Source organism: Leucopleurus acutus, assembly GCF_964270905.1.
Source record: "Leucopleurus acutus genome assembly, chromosome: 5".
NCBI classification, from domain to species: Eukaryota; Metazoa; Chordata; class Mammalia; order Artiodactyla; family Delphinidae; genus Leucopleurus; species Leucopleurus acutus.
This window is the reverse complement of record NC_139147.1, coordinates 67308297-67329103: the sequence shown is the minus strand read 5'-3', so window position 1 is coordinate 67329103 and position 20807 is coordinate 67308297. Positions and strand designations below refer to the sequence as shown.

The 20807-nt window shown below is 36.9% G+C and overlaps 1 protein-coding gene across 2 annotated transcripts in view; it reads right to left on the bottom strand.

Moving 5' to 3' along the window:
* STXBP5L (syntaxin binding protein 5L) overlaps positions 1 to 20807 on the bottom strand; it is a 377334-nt gene that overhangs the window by 9020 nt on the left and 347507 nt on the right. For both annotated transcript variants that reach the window (XM_082839711.1, XM_082839710.1), the window contains 3 exons: positions 16286 to 16456; positions 13797 to 14036; positions 2145 to 2505 (listed from right to left, as the gene is read on the bottom strand). In XM_082839711.1, coding sequence (XP_082695837.1) covers positions 2145 to 2505; positions 13797 to 14036; positions 16286 to 16456 — 772 coding nt within the window. The remainder of the gene's footprint in view (positions 1 to 2144; positions 2506 to 13796; positions 14037 to 16285; positions 16457 to 20807) is intronic.

Here is a 20807-nt window from a genome sequence, read left to right as displayed (position 1 = left end):
CAGGGGAGTGTATACACACATTTTTTTTTTCCTTCTAAACTAAGGCATGTCTAGGAGTTAAGTCGTTATTTTCAAACAAGACTGGAATGGCCTTCAGAAATCTTTAAAAAGAGCTTGAGAAAGAGAAACCAGATGAAGAGAGAGTAAGAAATATATGTAAGAGAATGAGCAGGCCATAAATGATTTTATTTTCAAAACTTTCTCCTTCATTAACTACTTCTTGGCTTACAAATCTACTCATGTCTCCCCTATTAAAATATAACAATAAAAACACTCTCAAACACCCAGGTTTGCTCTCGAACTACTTTCCTGTCTCTCATCTCTCTTTTTACCAAAATTTCCCCAAAGAATACTGTCTCAGGGGTTGGCAAACTTTTTTTTAAAGAGCCAGATAGTAAATATTTTAGGCCTCCAGTGCAACTACTCGACTCTGCCCTACTGTGCACAAGCCCCTCTGGGCAGTGTGTAAGCAAATGGGTGTGGTTGTGTTCCCTGAACCTTTGTTTATGGCCATTGAAAATTTGAATTTCATATACTTTTCACATATCATGAAATATTCTTCTCTGATTTCTTTCAACAATTTGAAAATGTAAAAACCATTCTTAGCTTGCAAGCTTTACAATATCAGATTGGGGGGAGGGCAGGGTAGATACGGCCTGGGGCTGTAGTCTCTCAGCCCCTGATCTATGCCACTGCCTCTTCTTGCCCCCTTGAAATTTAGTCTTACCTCCACCGTGCTCCTAAGATTTGCTTTCTCAAAGATCACTAATATCTAGGTGCCAGATCTAGGGTTTTTTCTTGTACCCAAACTCTTTGACCTTTCTGCTCTGACTACCTCTTGACCATCGTTTTGATACTCTGCTGTCGTTTTCATTTCATGAAGTTCTGCTACTCTGATCCTTTTCCTAGCTCTCTGATGACTTCTCAATCTCCTTTGCTGGAGTTTCTTTTTTCTCCACTACATAAATGTAGACATATGCACCCCTCCCCCTCAATTTTTGTCCTAAGACCAGTCTATTTCTCCACTTTTTTTATAGTGTCCTCTTTGATGATTTCATTCACTGCTACAACTTTCACTAATGCATTTACGTAAATGGTTTCCAGAGCTGTATCTTCCATCCCTATTTTTTTAAGAGTCCAGACCTTAAATTGCTGGCTAAACTTCTGCAGGCTGGCATATAAGCACCTCACATTCCAAGCATTCATTCTCAATTCATTCCCAAACTTCTCATTATCAGTCTTTCTAAATTCTGACTTTCTTATCTGCTAATGACCTCACTGTTATCCAAGTTCATGATAAAACTTTTTAACCTTTCCTCACTATTATCCAAGTTCATGATAAAACTTTTTAACCTTTAAGTTCTTTTCTAACCCTAAGATTTAAAGACCTCCATTACCTTTCACAACCAATTGGTTTTACATTCAGCAAATTTCCCTCAATTATCCCTCACATCTGTTTCCACCTAGCCTTCAATATAGTTACGACTTCAGTTCAAAAGCCCATCCAAGCTCTCCCTCCATGTATATTTCTTAATGCATAGCTAGAGCAGGTTAAAATAAAATGACTTTTAGTATACTGTTCAGTGTTGATCTCACTTTTTCCTAGACTTGCAACCTCAGGCAAATTTGTTAACATATGTAAAATGGAGGATGCAAATAACACTTTATTTTCCTATGTCCTAGAGAAGTGATAAGGATAAAATTAAATTCTGTATGGAAAATTCTTGTGTGTACTATGAAACATAGTAAAGGTAACAGTTCATTTCTTTTCCTTGTAGTTTATTCATCTTCATATATCCTGTGCCTAGCATAGCATCTGGGAGATAACATGTGCTCAATAAATGTTGAATGAATGTGTGAATGACTGGAGAATCACTCTTTCCTTAGATTCCTTGATGTCAATTAGCATATTTCATTCACAATGCAAAGCATTTTTAGCAAAAACAAAAACAAAAAGCAAACAAAAACAAATAAAAACTCAAAGTCTCCTCAAACTTTTGAGCAATAAAACATTCACAAACATAATGAAACAATGATCTCAGGTTGCTTCTTGATAACATCTTGCACATTACACATATACTTTTCATAATTGTACCTTGTTTGCACTGTTATGATTACCAGATAATTTATAAGAAGGCAAGTACCTCATTATCATGATATGCCCATTGGCACAAAAGCATGCCAAGCAGGCACTGTTACACATGACCACCACATCTGCTTGCAGTATAAAAGATGTCTCGGTGATGTTATGAACATAGAGGCAAGTCTGAGAAGGCAGTGAGAAGACTTTGGCTTGTTTTTCTGAGCAGATTATTGTATACTGATGATCTCCTATTTCTTGGGATGGAGAGGGGCAGTTCATGACCAGCTTTCTTCTCCAAGATTTCTCATTTTCATCTATGTTGTTTGGATCCCTCCAGACTTCATATGGTGGTTGCATTAATCTGCCAGTTCGGTCCATACAGGAGAATGTTAGGACAGCTCCTTTCAATGAGAGGAATGTACCTATAAAAACAATTTCATATCACTGGCACATGAAATTCTAAAACAGCTGCTATTCATCTATGGGTGATAAATGTTTTATATTATGATAATTCATATCTATAGTGTCATAATATTGCAGTATTATACATAAATCAGTAGATTTGTGAGTTTGTCAGTTGCAGTAACTTGGAATCATAAAAGGTGGGGTCTAAAAGGAGTCTAAGACATCAACTTGTCAAATCCTCTCATTATATTAATGAGAAAACAGAGACCCAGAAAAATGATGAGACTTGGGCCAGGTCACATAGCAAGTCAGTGGCTGAGCCTGGACTAGAACTCAGGTTTCCTAATTCCTAATCCAGTATCCTTTCATTATACTGTATAGTATTCATTAAAATACTTTTTTAAAGAGCAAATTTTAGAAAATTTATAATTTTAATTTATTGAATAACCAGCTGAAAAAATAATGCCAACTGATTCCACTTCTTTATTTTATAGACTCATTCACTAGAAAATGCTATTTTTCTTCTTCTGAAAATGAACACTCAGAATATTTCATGAAATTTAAATATCTAGAGTTCATGCTAGCAATTTTGATTGTATTAAAAAAAATCCAAACTAGCTTTGGTGTTTAGGCAGGCTTCTGCATCTTTTATACAGAAAAATGGTTTACTCACCTAGACTCTCCAAGGTTGAATATCCATGCCAAACTATTACCTATGGGTGATTTTTACCAGTCCCAGAGACAAGATACAATGAAGCTTAGGAAGTAACTTGGGGTAGACTGACCTTTGGACATTTGCAGATTCTCCCCTAAGCAGCGCCCTAGCAGCCTTTTCTTTCCTTTCTCCTTTGACATCATGTAGAGAGAGTAAGTAAGGAAGTTATCCCAGGCTGATATACCTCAGGAGTGTACATGTACCAGAGACTTAGGAAGGGTGTTATAAAAATACATTCCATTTAGAAAGTACTTTATAAAGTATTTAAAATTAAAAATAACATGTTTAGATGATGTAACATGATTTTTTAAAAAAAGCTCAGTAAGTCCAAAATATAGCCTCTACTATTTCAGAAATACACATTACAAAGGAAGCTTAAATTTAAGGACTTCTATAGTAAGATATTAACAATTCGGTCTACAGTAAATAATTCACCAGACAATTAATGAGGATTTTCCTCCTAAAAGAGGTCTTACTGGCTAGAAGTGTACCTTCTCCAGCTTTCCAAATTACCAGTCTTCCCCACTAAAATCTTAATTCATTCAATCAACAAATACTTATTGAGGGTTTACCATGTGTTCTAGGCTCTGTTTTAGGCACAGGGGAATAAAATAGTGAATAAAACAGATAAAAATCCGTACCTTCACAGAACTAACTTTCTATGATAGAGACAGACAATATATACGATAAGTATATATATGAGATTAGATAGCAATAAGTACTAAGGAAAAAATAAAGCAGAAAAGGGGATAGAAAATCTTGGAAAACGGTGTGATTAAATTTTAAATAGAGTAGAAGATGTTAAGGACTAATGTTTGTTCATTTCCCCTCCCCAAATTCATATATTAAAGCCCTCCCCCCTCCCCCAGTGTGAATGTATTGATATTTGGAGATGGGCCCTCTATGGGAATATTTAAGGTTAAAGGAGGTCTTAAGGGTAGGGCCCTGATCTGATAGAATTGGTGTCCTTATAAGAAGAGACACCCAGAGACCTAGCTCTTTCTTTCTCTCTCTCCCTCTCTCTCTCTCTCTCTCCCCCCCCTCCCCTCCCCTCCCCCACACATAGGAAAGGTCACATGAGTACACAGTGAGAAGGCAGCTCTCTGCAACTCAGGGAGAGAGCTCTCACCGGATACCAACACTGCAGGTATGTTGATTTGAGACTTCCAGTCTCCAGAAGTGTGAGAAAATAAAATTCTGTTGTTGAAGTCACCTGGTTTGTGGTATTTTGTTAAGGCAGCCTGAGCAGATTTATACAGAAGAGGAGGCTTCTTTGCATTGTACTGTGGAATTAAGGCTCAGGAAACCAGCACAAAATATTCTGGCAACTGTGATTATCCTTTATCTCTGATCCAAAAGTCTCACGTCTTCTATCAGCATCCATGAAACTGGCAACTTAAATTTATTAGCTTGCAAGTAAAGTAACATCTCAAACTATTCACAGATCTTGACCTTCTGGAGCAGTTACGGGCAGACTTATAGGAGATGAGATCAGAGATAATACGGAGCTAAGTCATGTAGGTTCTTGTAGGACACAGTAAAGACTTAGACTTTTACTTGGTATGAGATGGGAAGATTTTGAGAATAGAGTAATATAATCTAATTTCCATTTAACAGGATCACTCTTCGTGCTGGGTATATCCTAAAGGGAGTCAAGGTTGGAAGAAAGGAGAGCAGTTAAAAGGTTAGTACAATAATTCAGGTGAGAAATGGATAGAGGCTTGCTCAAACCAGGTAGTAATAGTATAAAAGGGTGAGAAATGGTCAGAATCTGAGTATATTATAAAGGTCAAGCCAACAGAATATGCCAATAAGTTGGGGTTAGAGTGTGAAAGAGATACAGTGGTCAAGATTGATTCTAATGCTTTTGACCTGAGAAACTGGAAGGATGGAATTGCCATTAACAGATATGAGAAAGACTGTGGGAGAAAGGAAAGGAATATTAGGAACTCAGTTTGGGACATAAGTTTGAGATACTTATTAGACATCAAAGTGTATGTCATATACCTATAACTGGATACCTATGTCAGGAATTTGGGGATAGGCCAGACTATAAGTATATATATATGACCCATTAGATTACAAAAGGCATTTAAGGTAATGAGGCTGGCTGATTTCATGCAGGGCTTGAATATAAATAGAAAACAGAAAAGGTTTAAGGAGTCTGTTTTTGAGCATGCTGGTGTTTTAAGTCCAATGAAATGTAGAGGAGTGAGCAAAGGGGACTGAAAAAGAATGGCTATAAAGGTGGAAGAAAACTAGGTAAATAAAGTATCCTGGAATCTAAGTGAAAAGTGCAATGTTATAAGGTAGGGAAAATGGTAAACTGCAATATGTTGCTGATGTGTCAGGTAAGATGTGACTTGAGAATTGACCATTGGATTTAGCAGTGAGGTCAGTGATGACCTATATAGAGCTTTTTGTTGATTGGTGTGGGGGAAAGTTTGATTAGAATGCACTCAAGAGAGAATGGGAGAATAAAACTGGAAATAGTGAATATAACATAACTATTTCAAGGAATTTTGCACTAAAGAAAAAGACGTGAAATGGGGCATTGTAGGAGAATAGATTCAAGGAGGGTTTTTCTCTTTTAATGGGAGAAATAACAGCATGTTTGTATGCTGATCTAGTAAAATGATGAATATTTATTATAATTATATAAAGGAAACAGGAAAAATTGCTGGACTGACTTTCTTGTGTAGGTGAAAGGGAGTAGAATCTAGTGTACAACTGGAGACATTCACCAAGTCAGGAGCTTACAGTTCAGTCACAACAGGAGAAAAGGTAGAGACCATGGAGATACAGACAGACAGGTTGGTAGACATGGTGGTGGCAGCTGCTGAAGTTCTTATCTGATCGTTTCAGTTTTCTCAGTGAAAGAGGACACATGGTCATTAGCTGAGACTGAAAACAGTGGAGGAGGTATGGGAGCTCTGAGGAGAGTGGAGAAAATATGTAATTATTGTTCAAGAGGGTGGACAGAGGACTACCCAGCAGCCCAGGAACCCACTTGAGGTTAATGATGATTTATTTCAAAATGAGACTTTTTAGTCTGGTTATATATTCTCCAGCCATATCCAGCTACACAGATACAGAAATAAAGTAGGTAGAATTAAATTTAACCCGGATTGTGATTAACCATATTATGTATGTATGATGTTATGATTTATGATAAATATCTATTTGGTCTTTATTCCTGTTTCTGGCACAGTGCTCTAAAATCCTTGGAATTGCCTGACAAGAGCAACACAGGTGTCTTTCATTTTGTTAATTAGGTGATTGGGGGCCTCACCTAAGGATAGGGGCTTCTTGCCAGGGGAACCAACCAGGTGATTAGAGGGTTAGCACTTTCAGCCCCACCCCCCTACTTTTGGGGCGAAGAAAGAAGCAGGAGATTGAGTTCAATCACCAATGGGCAATGGTTTAATTAATCACACCTGTGTAAGGAAACTTCCATTAAAAACCCAAAAGGTGGGGGTTTGGAGAGCTTCCGGGTTGAGCAGGCAGAGCTGTGGGAGAGAGCTCTTGGAGAAGGCATGGAAGCTCCACGTCCCATCCTACGTTCCTTGCCCTAGGCATCTCTTCCATCGGATGTTCAGCTATATCCTTTTATAGGAAACTGCTAAGCAGTAAGTAAACAGTTTTTTTGATTTCTGTGAGCTGCTGTAGCAAATTAATTGAACCCGAGGAGGAGGTTATGGAAACCTCAGGTCAGAAGAACAGGTGACTTGGGATTGGCATCTGAAAGAGCTGGAGGGGACAGTCTCATTGGACTGAGAACTTACCCTGTGTGATCTGACACTATTTCCATGTAGATAGTGTCTGAATTGCGTTAAATTGTGGAACACCCAGCTGGTGTCTCAGAGACTTGCTTGTTTGTGGAGAAAACCTCCACTCATCTGGTGTCAGAAGTGTTGTGAGTGTGGTAGTTGTGTGAAAGTAAAGGAGACGCACAGGAGAAACACGGAAGGAGGAACGACTGGCTTTTTCCCTATACAGGAGGAAAGAACATTGTTTTCTCCATCCCAGCATGCAAAACTGCATTTGTACTATTATCACCTGTGGCTTATTTAAAAGCAAATTCTCAGACTCCATCCCAGACCTACTGAATTAGAAACTCTGAGAATGGTTGTAACAAACCCTCCAAATGATTCTGATACAGACTAAAGTGATGGCTACTGGGATGGATAATCTTTAGGTGTTTTCTCACTCTAAAATTCAGTGATTTAGTGCTTTAGTTCAAATTTCCGTATCATTGATGAGAATTTGTTGTCAAGACAATCAAGATAAATTAATGTGAAATTAAATTTAAAAAGATAAGTGGGCTTTTCTTTGTTGAGAGATTTTTGATTACTGATTAAATCTTATTAGTTACAGGTCTGTTGAGACTTTCTATTTCTTCATGATTCAGTCTTGGTCGGTTATATGTTTCTAGGAGTTTATCCATTTCTTCTAGGTTATCCTACTATATTAAGAACTATATATCTAGATCATTGGATTTTCCCAAAGAAGTACATTCTTTTAATCTCTCCATAAAAGAAGGGAGTCTGGCAAAAGTTTGAATTCATGACAGTAGCATGTGACAAAAGGGTATGTGAAATTTCATTTTTTTGATAGTACCTGTAGAGAATTTTATTTTGCTTTTTTAATTCAATGAATTTTAAAATATCTAAAAATCTTAATAGCTTCCCACGTGTCTAGCTATTAAGGGCTTAGACAGATTCCATGCTTTATTTAGCAGTTTCAAGTGACAGTATATCTACTTTGGGGAAAACAGAATTGCTACAAACACATTCAATACAACTAGTAATAAGAACTGTAAACAACTAATAGAGCTGCTACCTGTAAGTGGAGTGTGTATATTTGTTTTCCTGTATTAAGCTGTGATTATACTTCAGTCAAATACAATCATTATGCTTGAACTATATTCTTACTGTATTAGTTTTTAAGATATAATGCATGAATTTCACAAATATGTTTGAAATATACACATCTTACATGGAAAGGCCCTAACTAAATACTTGCATAGAGCGAAATTTCTCATCAAGGTTTAGACTTAAGATGAAAAACTACATCCTTCTCATTTGATCTCCAGACAAAACCTATTAACTAGTTTCATATTATATCTGTGAGATAGTACATTCACTCATCTATACATTTGCATAAGTTAATTGTTCTTCATCAGAGAGCTAGATTTTAAAGGAATTAAATGCTAGCAAGTAAGTCTGACATAGGGAGTGGGCTGGGAAAAGTCTAGAGTAGAGGGTAAGTCTAGGAGATATTTCTTGTCAGCAGGCAAAGGACAACACAAGAATACTGTAAGAAAAAGAATGAAGGCAAGAAGATCATCTCTGATATACTTTTGCATATGAAAACAAATATATCTAAGCTTAGATGATATGTAAACAAATATATCTAAGCTTAGATAATATGTAATAAAAAACTGAATTAGTAAGTTAAAATCATATCCTTAGTATACAAAAAGGAAAATCTAGAGAAAATGAGGTAAGTCCATCTACACAAATCTTTATCTCTTACATTTTTTTTTTTTTTTTTTTTTTTTTGCGGTATGCGGGCCTCTCACTGCTGTGGCCTCTACCCCCGCGGAGCACAGGCTCCGGACACGCAGGCTCAGCGGCCATGGCTCACGGGCCCAGCCGCTCCGCGGCACGTGGGATCCTCCCGGACCGGGGCACGAACCCATGTCCCCTGCATCGGCAGGCGGACTCTCAACCACCGCGCCACCAGGGAAGCCCACATTTTTAATTTTTCTTTATCAGCCCTTCTTTAAGTGAGGCACGTGTTCATGGGTTTTAAGTTTGTGAAACTAAAATATTTTAACCACAATCAAGTTAAACTCCTTTCTCTTTCCACTGTAATTTTCTTCCAGTTAAGTGACATTGTAGTGAATAGGCATTTCAGGAATCTGGACAAGGGGAAATTAAGATGGGGGTACATCTAGAATTTAGTAGACTTATGTACGTGATTCACAATCACTACCATGTCTAGGTTATTGAAAGCCTTTTAGGTATAGGAATGGCTCCTAGGAAAACTCCCACCACCCTGATGCAACTCAGCATTAATCTGACATGGAAGTGCAGGGCTGAAGATCATATTACAAATTATATATTATGTCAATATTAGAAATATATAGATAATGTAGAAGAAACAAGATTTGAAATTTGAAATGTCTGGATCCAAGAGCTAGTCTGTAGAAAATTCTTCCAAATCTTACAGCTCCCAAGAAACTTGATACACGTTTTCCAAAATTTTGGCAACAAGCATAAAAGTTCATATGATATCCACCAATGATAGATGATTGACAGGTAGCAAAGAGAAGAGGGAAGTGAGGAAATAAGACTGGTTGGACCAGAGAGCTGGTGCTGGGAAGTAGCAGGAAATCAGATTAGAAAGGTAGAACAAAGCTGAGCTTACAGAGATCACTGATTTCCAAGATTTTCAAGAAATTGCTTCTATGGGTAAGTGAAAGGTATCAGAGAATATGGTGTATAGAAATTAGGTGATGAAGACAATATTGTAATAAGACCAGTACAGAGGCAGTAAGTAAAGGGATCAGAAAAGAAACGGAAGTGATGGAAGTCATCTAGGTAGTATCATGGCACTATTAACAGAAATGGGGAGAAGAGCAAGAAGAAATAGTTCGGGGGTAAAGAGAATGAATTTATTATGGAAAATCTTTAGTTTAATCATGAGTTTAAATCTCTAGTTTGATCATGAAGCATGAAAATAATTTTTTTTTACAAAGCAGTGATAGGCACTTCATGTGGCAGGATTGGTAATTACAGAATAATTTGTAGCTGGTAGCACAAAGCGTTACATGGAAATGAAATACGATTTAAAGTGAGTCTCAAAAAATTAGAGGGGTAGGAAACTTTTGGAGGTTATAAATAAGTTTATGGCATAGATTTTGGTCATGGTTTCATGGCTGTATACTTGTCTCCAAACTCATCAAGGTGTTTACGTTAAATATGTACAGCTTTTTATATGTCAATCATACTTCAATAAAGTGGCTTTAAAATTAGAATCCCAGCAAATTTCTCAAAGAATTACTGTTGGAGAGTAAAATTTCTAGGGTCGAAGTGTGGAGGGGGAGATGCGACAGAGAAGGGGGAATGTTTGCTGGTGGCATAATTTTCATTTATCTTCATCTGTATTTGGATTTTTTTACAATTAGAAAATTTAAGCACCAGCGTTTGAGATAAAAAAGCATACCACGTCACAAATTTTTTTTTTGTACAAACAAAAACCCCACAGATCTAGGAAGTCTTTTCCAGCTCCTTAACATGGTTGTAAGGCCCTCTAATCTTCCCCTGCCTGCTTTTCCAGCCTCAACTAGCACCATTCTATCTCTAGGCTTTGGATGTGCCATGCTCTTTTTTACCTCTAGGTTTTTACTCATGCTGCTTTAAATTACTCTTAAACATCAGTACTGTGCACAGCTCCCTTCCAAACCGGTCCCATTTCAGATGGCTGCTGTGTTAGAGAGGTCTTTCCCAAACCCCCGCCTCCTATGCTGCACAGTATTCTTTACTTTCCTGATTGTAATTTTCTGTTTACTTTTGTTCTTCCCTACATATAATCTGGGAATAAAGATCATTCTGTGTTCTGATCACCATTGTATCCCCAGTGACTAATTAATTAGTATGAGCTTGGGAAATGTATGTTGAATGAATGGATGAATAAATTTCAAAATAGATTGTATTCAACTTTGAGGAAATTGCTAGACTCAGATAAATTTTGCTAGGCCAACTGATAAAAGGTAATTTAACAATGTTTTGATGGGAAGAATGCCTTCAGAGCCTAAGAACATGTCACCCACTTTAGCACTGGCAACAGAAGAGGGGAATGCCTCCGATTCCAAACCTTTAAAAATGGTTCCCATAATCTAGAGCAGTACTGATAGGGCAGGGACTAGTGGAACAGTGGAGACTAGTGGAGAGTAGATACTGGAAAGAAGGTGAAGAAGGAGTCAGGAAGTGAGATGTGAGGAAGAGGGGACAAGTTTTCTATTTAAATTTGAATTGGCTTTCTGTCATCTCTATAGTTTTTCTTTTTCTTTCTTTTTTAAGTTCTATCAGACTATTCCACTTGCAACCCTTTCTTGTTGTAGTATGTATTGATTGATTGATTGCTGCATCGGGTCTTAGTTGTGGCACCCGGGATCTTGTTGCAGTGCGCGGGCGTGCTGGCTTCTCTCTCTAGTTGTGGTGCACAGGCTCCAGAGCACGTGGGCTCTCTAGTTGTGGCACTCGGGCTCTCTAGTTGTGGCGCATGGGCTCAGTAGTTGCGGCGCGCGGGCTTAGTTCCCCGCAGCACGTGGGATCTTAGTTTCCCGACCAGGGATCGAACCAGTGTCCCCTGCATTGCAAGACGGATTCCTAACCACTGGACCACCAGGGAAGTTCGTCTATATTTTCTTATGAAACTCCACCTTCCTTTTTTCTTTTTATTGTCATAAATTATGGCTTCCAATTAGGCTATTTCTCTTTCAGTGGTTAATTATAAAACAGATCTGAACCTAGACTCATAGTTTCCTCCCTTATAGGTACTGCTTAATAGACTTAATTTTTTTAGAGCAATCTTAGGTTTACAGAAAATTGAGCAGATAGTACAGAGAGTTCCCATATGCCCCCTTTGTCCTTTCCTGTTATTAACGTCTTGTACTAGTGTGGTACATTTGTTACAACTGATGAAGTGATACTGATATATTAACTAACATCTTGAAAGAATGGAATACTGACATAGAAACTTGAAGATAGCTTCTCATTATCTCTCTTTAAATGGATAAGGAAAGAGTATGCAAATATTTATGAACCAGATGCCAGAATAGTAAGTTAAATATATACTTATTTTGTATTTTGCCATCATTTTAAGTCTAAGTCTATTTGCTAAGAATGTTGAAGAACTTTCTTATAGTACTGAGAGATCCATTAAATTAGTTCCAGACACTTGTTTATTTCTATGCTTGTGGCATAGAAAACCACATTCGTTAGAAAATCTCTTATTAGAAAACTGTCTTTCACTCACAGTTGTAAACTTGTGTATACAGGAGTTTGATTTTTACCTTTAAATTTGATGAATACATGGCATATATTAGGTATCCAATCTGTATACAAATTTATTGAGTTAAATAATGGATTGAATTAATACTTAAAAATTCATTTTGACCTTACTGATCTGGCTCTCTCTCAACCAGTATAAGAGAATTATACATATTTCCTTAAAATTAGAACTATAATAAAAGATATTTTCTTATTGTGAAATATGTTTACAATTAAAATCTAGTGATCCTAACAGATTAACTTTTAAAATACAGTGCATGTTATGGGCTGCATTTTGTCCTCCCCCACGCCAAATTCATATGTTGAAGGCCTAAACTCCATTGACTTAGAACGTGACCATATTTGAGACAGAGCCTTTAAAGAGGTGATTAAGTTAAAATGAGGCTGATAGGGTAGGCCCTCATCCAAACTGTCGAATGCCTTTTGAAGAAGAGATTAGGAAACATGGGGAGACACCAGGGGTACAAGCACACAGAGGGACAGCCACGTGAGAATATGGTGAGAGTGTGGCCAACTGCAAGCCAAGTAGAGAAGCCTCAGAAGAAACCAGCCCTGCCAACACCTTAATCTTGAGCCTCCAGAAGTGTGAGAAAATAAACTTCTGTTTTTTAAGCCATACACACACAAAATACAATATGTTTATCTGAATTTGCCTCACTAGTAGAGGGCTGACTGTTCTACCTACAGTAAGTTACAATCCATCTATATGAATTTAGCATACCAGTTAACAAAGAAAACAGAACTCTGTCTAACCTACCATGCCATATATGTGTTCTTTTAAAATAAAATCCCTTATCCTATATATTAATAAAATTATTTTTACTTAAGAAATGTTTTTCAGTTAACTTTTACTCTCTTTTCTATATATGAAAAAACTATTGATCAGAATAAATTTTAAAATACTCAAAGGAATAACAGAAGGAATCACACATCTCTTTAAAAGGAAAAAGACAAGTCAAGTAGGAAAAGAATACAACATATACTTTAGCAACAATACTCATAACGTGGGTCAAACTCTCTAGGTACTAGGATAAAAAGGGAAGAAATTGTGTGGCATGGCTTCAAAACAAGATGGGCACAGATCATCAATGAATTCAGAAAGCCACCTCAAGTCAGACTGCTTCCAACTTAATCATCTGAGTTCTTTAAGGATGATGTAAAACACTCATAGGCTCTGATCTGGCATGTAACTTTGGAGAAATGCTTCAATTCATTAAAAATTTTAAACTTTCGCTTTAAGGCTTTCCTAAAGGCTTTTCAGAAACTTATTTCCCAAGGCATTGTTTAGGTTGGGAGTTCCACAATTTATTACCATAGAAATGGTTGACTATTTCACCCTGCAAGTAAGCTGCAATACTTGGGATAGTATATGATTTATAAAATTCTTAATAGTTCCTATTATACAGAATACTTAAATCTTTGCTCCAGATCAATACAAATTAAATGTTTTAAAATACCATATATTTAAATTTGAAAAAGTAGCAATGAAGGAATAAATAAAAACTCTTACCACTTGGCAATACCATGACTGGCTCTGTAAATCTTTGTTCATCTGCTGAAGGTAGGTTTAGGGAGATGATTAACACCATTCCCAGACTAGTTCCAACAAACAAACAAGGGGAGATAGTACAGTCATTTTTCCGAACAAAGGACTCCATGAAGTATAGTGCTGTAATCGCTTCTTTAGAATCTTTGTCAATACTGGAGATGCTAGAGCTTCTCGAGCGATTATAGGAATTTTCTCGACTTTCTATGGAAATTTAAAAACCAAAAATTTAGTTTTAGTGTGTTTCCAGAACAAGTAAAGTCAAACTTAGTAAGTGAAAACCAAAATTATGGGGGAGAAGTAGAACTTGATTCGTTGTTAACTGATCTGTAAGGCAGTTTATCCAGTTCACCAGCTTATTTTGAAGATGAAGAGACAAGTCCAGAAGTGTAAATCATAAACGTAGGAAGAGCTGGAACTAGACCTTGAGTCTCCAGAGTTCCAGTCCACTGTGTTTTTCTCTCTACCTCACCTCACAAGTTAGTTGAAATTCTCTAATCTAGAAAAAAAAATGTTTAGTCTAAATAGTTAAGGTTACAAGAACTTCTGGTGCAGTTTTAATTATGTTTCCCTCCTATCTCTCAATTGTTGGAAGTACTTCTAATGATTTCTTGACAATTCCCACTTACTGACAACATTGTGGCTACTTACCTGAAGGGTCACAAATGTTCTGTGGTAAATACATTCCTCTGATTTTGTAATATTTGGAGTAATTAAAATTGTAAAAATTGAACTATTTACACCAAGACTAAAGAGCAAATGTTATCTCCCTGAACTAGTTACAAGCTGCCTACTTTGAATCCAAATACAGTCTTGGCTTTGCCTAGGGCCAAATACAGAGTCGTAGACAATGCCACCCCACCAATAATCTTTCTGAGAGGGCTTCAGCCCACTTAAAGGAAACAAGGTGGTTTCAGGTTCTCCTGCTCATCAACTCTTACACATGTGTAACACTCCAACAAGCAGAAACTCACCACCTCAGGTAAATATTAGGAAGGTTGTATTGTTCATATAATCACTCCAGAGTACAAGTTCCTCATATTCCTCTTTCTACTGCCTTCCCTCTCCTTTCCTTTTTGATAGGTATAAGTGTGACTCATTTTTATAAAAAGAGATAATATATAAATAAATAATACACAATAAAACCAAATATAAGTTCCCCAGACTATCCCTTTTTCTACAAACCAAAATATAATATTCCTAATTTCCCCCTTCTGTCCCTCAGCAAGTTTATACAAATAATTGTTTGTAATAGAATTTAGATCTGAGAGGGAGCTTGGATATAATCTATATATTTTACAGATTTGGAGACAGAGACATAGAGTTAAGTAATTTTCCCAGAATCAACAAGTTAGAGGCAGAAAAGTCTAAAACTCAAAATTCCCAATTCAATCCAGTGATTAAAAGTACTACTTCCTTTATAACCTTTACATTTTGCTTCCATTATAACATTCCTAGCTAATGTTTCTAGGTTGCTATTCATAGGCACCTGTGAGAGAAGATCATCTGGACCAAATTTAGTATGGCATAGTGTTAAAGGAAAAAACTAAAAATTTTCTTTTTTTACTTGGCCAAGCTGCATGGCATGTGGGATCTTAGTTCCCCAACCAGGGATCGAACCCACGCTCCCTCCAGTGGAAGTGCAGAGCCTTAACCACTGGACCACCAGGGAAGTCCCTAAAAATTTTATTTTAAAAATTTGAAGAATAATATAGATCATTACTACCAAGTTTTTTGAGGGGTGGTAATAGTGAATTACTTTATAGCATAGAATTACCATAGCATATTCCTAAGATTATTTTTTCCTATTTCTAGTCCCAAAGCTTTTTATCAGCAAGACAATAGCAGCAGTTACAGGACTCCCGTGTGTGTGTGTGTGTGTGTGTGTGTGTGTGTGTGTGTGTGTGTGTGTGTGTGTGTGTGTGTGTGTGTCTAAATTTTAGGCCTTCTGGCTCTTGTACTTTACTCCCTGCCCCTAACAGTAATTCCATAAGTAAGCAAATAATCCTCCCTTTTTCAAACATATGAAGATGAGATTGCAAACTTTAGAATTGAATGTCTTCCCTTTTTCTTGGTCACATTCACTTAACAGTTGAGGAAACTAAGGTTATAAGACATTAAATAACTATCTACAGATAGAGACACTAAGAGGCTTACCATTGAGATGGAAAGAAACTGGGAGTGCAGATTAAGACATAGGTCTCACTTTGTACAGAGGAGGTGAAAGCCTACTCATAAACAGCCATTCTGGTTTTAGAGATGAAAGAGGTGTAGTGAGGAATGGATTTGGAGTCATGGCCACGGCTCGACCAGGTTCTCAGCTGCTCACTGTCTAGTTGACCATAGTTTTTCAGATCTTTCACACCTGACCACCATCCCTTATCCTCCAGCTCCTGTTACTGTGGTATGTCAAATTTTAATTGTATCCACAAAAATTTGTATGTTTAACCTACCTTCTGTTGTAACTGGCAAAGAAATCTCCATGCAAGCAGCTGACTGTGCTTTTCGAAATGGTGGTCTTCCAGGACCCCAGCGATTTACTTTTGAAACATCAGCACTGGAAAGACGTTTTCCAGAACTGCAACTCTGAGAAGTTGGACTTGTGCAGTGTCCATTTACATGATCTGTACCAAGAGGAAGAAGGCAGCATAAATATCATAATTAAATCTTAATATAAAGGAATCTAAGTGTGTAGATTAATAAATGAAGAGAATTCCTTTTTTCAAAACATATAAAGATGGCTAAGTCCGTGCTATTTTAGTATTTAGTCACAATTTCAATTTTGCCAAAGTATTTAGCCAAATTTTTCATGATATTTATTAAATATAAGATTCGTTTTTAAAATTTGACTAGTTAACATAGTTTAAAATTTATTCTATGTCCTCATTATGTATTCTGCCATTTAATAGCAATACAAAATAGGTTATAGTATTAGACTTTCTTTTGCATAAATTTTTTTTTTTTTTTTTTTTGCGGTACGCGGGCCTCTCACTGTTGTGGCCTCTCCCGTTGCGGAGCACAGGCTCCGGACGCGCAGGCTCAGCGGCCATGGTTCACGGGCCCAGCCGCTCCGCAGCACGTGGGATCTTCCTGGACCGGGGCACGAACCCGTGTCCCCTGCATCGGCAGGCAGACCCTCAACCACTGCACCACCAGGGAAGCCCTGTTTTACTATTTTTTAAAAATGAGTTAACATTTATTGAATACTTAAATGCTAGGTATTTTATACACATTATTCATTTAATCTTCACAACAACTATGCAAGGTAGGTGCTTTATTATCCTGATTTTTGCAGATGAGGAAAATGAAGGTCAGAAAAAAGGGTTCAGAAAATCATCTAATATTACATAAGTAGTATTCATGGAGGCAGGATTCTAATCCAGATTTTTCTCACTTAGTGTCTGTATGCTTAAAAACTAGGCCACAGGGTCAGCTAAAATATTTGGTAAGGAGTAGCAATTTTGATGGATATTTCGTAGGGTTTAGGAGTAGCCTGTATAATGTACATTGAGATCCAAGACCTTTGGGACCAGTCATCTTCCATATTAACATAGATCTCTGAAATCAGATTTCCTGAATGGAAAGGCACAAATATCACACGATGAGTTAGCTAGGGGGAAGCAGAAGTCAAGAGCTCTAGCCCTCCTTTGCTAACAAATCTAGTCTTATAAATAGGAAGAACACTGAGGGCAATAGCTGCCAGTAACAAAGACTTAGAGTGACTACTTTGGAGGTACAAATTGCCCCCCTCTGGGCATACCAGTTAGGAAAAGTTGCCCCTTCCACAGGTGTGAAGCCTTGTTCTAGGGCTTATCCAGAGTAATGTGGGATGGATTACAGTCCTCTTCACGCTCTCTTATCTAGGTACAAAAGTATATAGCAGAGCTCTGAGAACAGTAAAATTTGTTCACTTAGCCAGGACTCTGGACTTGCTAAGCCAAGGTCCCTGCCTATCTATTTCCATCATTTGGTGGCTGTTTCATGTGAATATTGTTTCATTTGAGCTCATAATAGGGCAGTATCAATTATTAGATTACTCAATATGCTGGTCTTTTTTTCCCCCTACCCACTGTATGGCCACATTTTCCCCAGCTCCTCATGATTGACTCATGAGGTCTGGCTGAAATTACTATACATGGGTAGCCCAGAGTTTTTGGCCATATTCTTCTGTTTTCAATAGGGCTGATTAACTTAAAGGATTTTTTTTGTTGTTGCTAAAAATTTTTAAATATATGGAAGTTAATTTGCTTTAATTTTTTTAAAACCACAGTAGATATTCAAGATAGATATATGAGTAGATACAAAACACTTATAAAGAAATTTGGTTATAGCCCGGACACAGTCATTCTGGAAATTTATGATAAAGAAATAATGCTAAATACAAAAGAGAAACAAAAACCTCTATTGATAAAAATTATTCAGTATAGTTTAAGTTATAGATAAAAATTGGAAACCAGCTCTCCTTTACAATTTAGCATAAACTTTTAGGTACACTGTGGTATATATTACATAATAGAGTATTATAATCTTTAAAAATGTTTCTGAAATGCTTGTTGAAACTTATAAAATATCTATGATGTGTTTCGCTTAGCTCTTGTTGCATAAAAACCACTCCAAATGTTAATAATGTAAAATAACAATCATTTTATTATGCTTACAGATTCTGCGGGCAAGGACTTAGACTAAGGCAAGGTGGGGATATTATATCCATGATGTCTGTGGCATTAGTCAGGAATGCTTGAATGGCTGAGGGCTTGGAATCTTTTCAAGGCTTCTTTTTTTTTTTTTTTAAGAAGATGTTGGGGTTAGTTAGGAGTTTATTATTTATTTTTGCTGTGTTGGGTCTTCGTTTCTGTGTGAGGGCTTTCTCTAGTTGTGGCAAGCGGGGGCCACTCTTCATCGCGGTGCGCAGGCCTCTCACTATCGTGGCCTCTTGTTGCAGAGCACAGGCTCCAGACGCACAGGCTCAGTAGTTGTGGCTCACAGGCCCAGTTGCTCCGCGGCATGTGGGATCTTCCCAGACCAGGGCTCGAACCCGTGTCCCCTGCATTAGCAGGCAGATTCTCAACCACTGCGCCACCAGGGAAGCCCCTTTTGGAGGCTTCTTTACTCACATGGCCTGGGCTAGAATGATGCAAAGGTTGAGCTCAGTTGGGACTGTCAATGGTGGCTTCTTTAGAAGGCTTGGGCTTCCTCATAGCATGGTGGCCATTTTTACATAGTGGCTCAGGGCTTCAAAATGTCTGGCAAGTGATTTTGAAAATGGGATGGAAGCAATATTTATGCTGCTTTGGTGTTATTGCAATGGAGATTTTACTTTGTTTTGTTTTTGGAAGCAACATTCCAGTGTCCAGTCACAAGCTTTCTGTATGTCAAGAGGCAGTTGTAGTAGAATGCTGATCTTATAACAATGTGCTCTTCAGTTCAACAATTGATTGGCAGTAGTCTTCTGATTCTGTTTCTAACAGTAGCAAAGTTGTCTGCTTCCCTGGTATGTCTGTTTGGTGGCCTTATTCTGAAAGTCATACCTGTAGGCCAAGCTTAGAGTTTACGTCTCCATCTTTCAATGACTTTATAAGCACCTAGTTTCTTGTATTAAGTCACTTTCTGCATAATATAAATGGAATGGTTTGTTTCCTACAACTGCTTCCTGATTACAATGATGTTTTATCTCAGCTGTAGTGCTCTATGCCATTTAGAGAAAATTCAACATTCTAAAAAATTCAACCTTAAAACAATAAGCAGATTAGAGCAAATGGGAAATTGTTATTCTTTATTTTACAGAAAGATTCTCAAATCTAAAAAAATTACGAGTTTCTTTAAATTAGCTGATTCTCTTGTATCTTTAAATCAGTATTTGATTTATTGTATATATTATATAGAGTAAGGTACAATAGTGATTTACTGAAAAATGGCTTATTGACTCCAGTTGAAATTGTTTTTAACGTAGTCCTTGCCAAAGCTTTATAGTAGTATGTAAATGAAGATTTAATTTAATACTTGATACACTAGTCTTGTTAAACTTTTTAATATACCATACGATTCCTAGAAAATGAAAATTAGTATTATGCCTATGCCACAGAGGGTGATTCTATGGTGAAATAAATGTTCAACATAATACTAAATCAAAATAAGTACTGGATTTTAAAATTCATGAAAACAAATGAAATAAAAAGGCTTTGCTTTGAACTATATAAAATGTAGCCAGTATCAAACAGTTAGTTAAAATATATGAAAACCCACATAACTTTACCCTTGCTTACTTTTATAGTTCAGAGGTAACTCTTCTTTCCCTCCCTCCCTTATTATTTTTTTTGATTTGAATTTTATTCAAATCAAAAATTTTATTTTATTTATTTTTTTATACAGTAGGTTCAAAAAATGGGCAAAGGTATTGGGGTGGTGGTATGATGAACTGGGAGATTGGGATTGACATATATACACTATTTTATACATATTAGTGTATATATGTCAATCCCAATCTCCCAGTTCATCACACCACCACCCCAATACCTTTGCCCATTTTTTAAATCAGATTGTTTGATTTTTGTTACTGAGTTGTATGACCTCTTTATATAGTTTGAATATTATCCCTTATAAGATATATGATTTGCAAATATTTTCTCCCATTCTGTAGGGTGACTTTTCATTTATTGATGGTTTCATTTGTTGTGCAGAAGCTTTTTTAGTTTGATGTAGTTGAATTTTGCTTTTAGTGTCAAATCCAAAAAAAATAATGCTAAGACTGATGTCAAAGAGCATATTGCCTATGTTTTCTTCTAGAAGTTTTAAGGTTTCAGGTCTTACATGCAAGTCTTTAATCCATTTTGAGTTGCTTTTCTGTATGGTGTAAAACAGAGGTTAAGTTTCAGTCTTTTGCATGTGACTGTCCAGTTTTCCCAGCACCAGAATATTTTGAAAGAGAATACTTTGCCTATTGTATACTCTTGGCTTCTTTGTTGTAAATCAATTGAC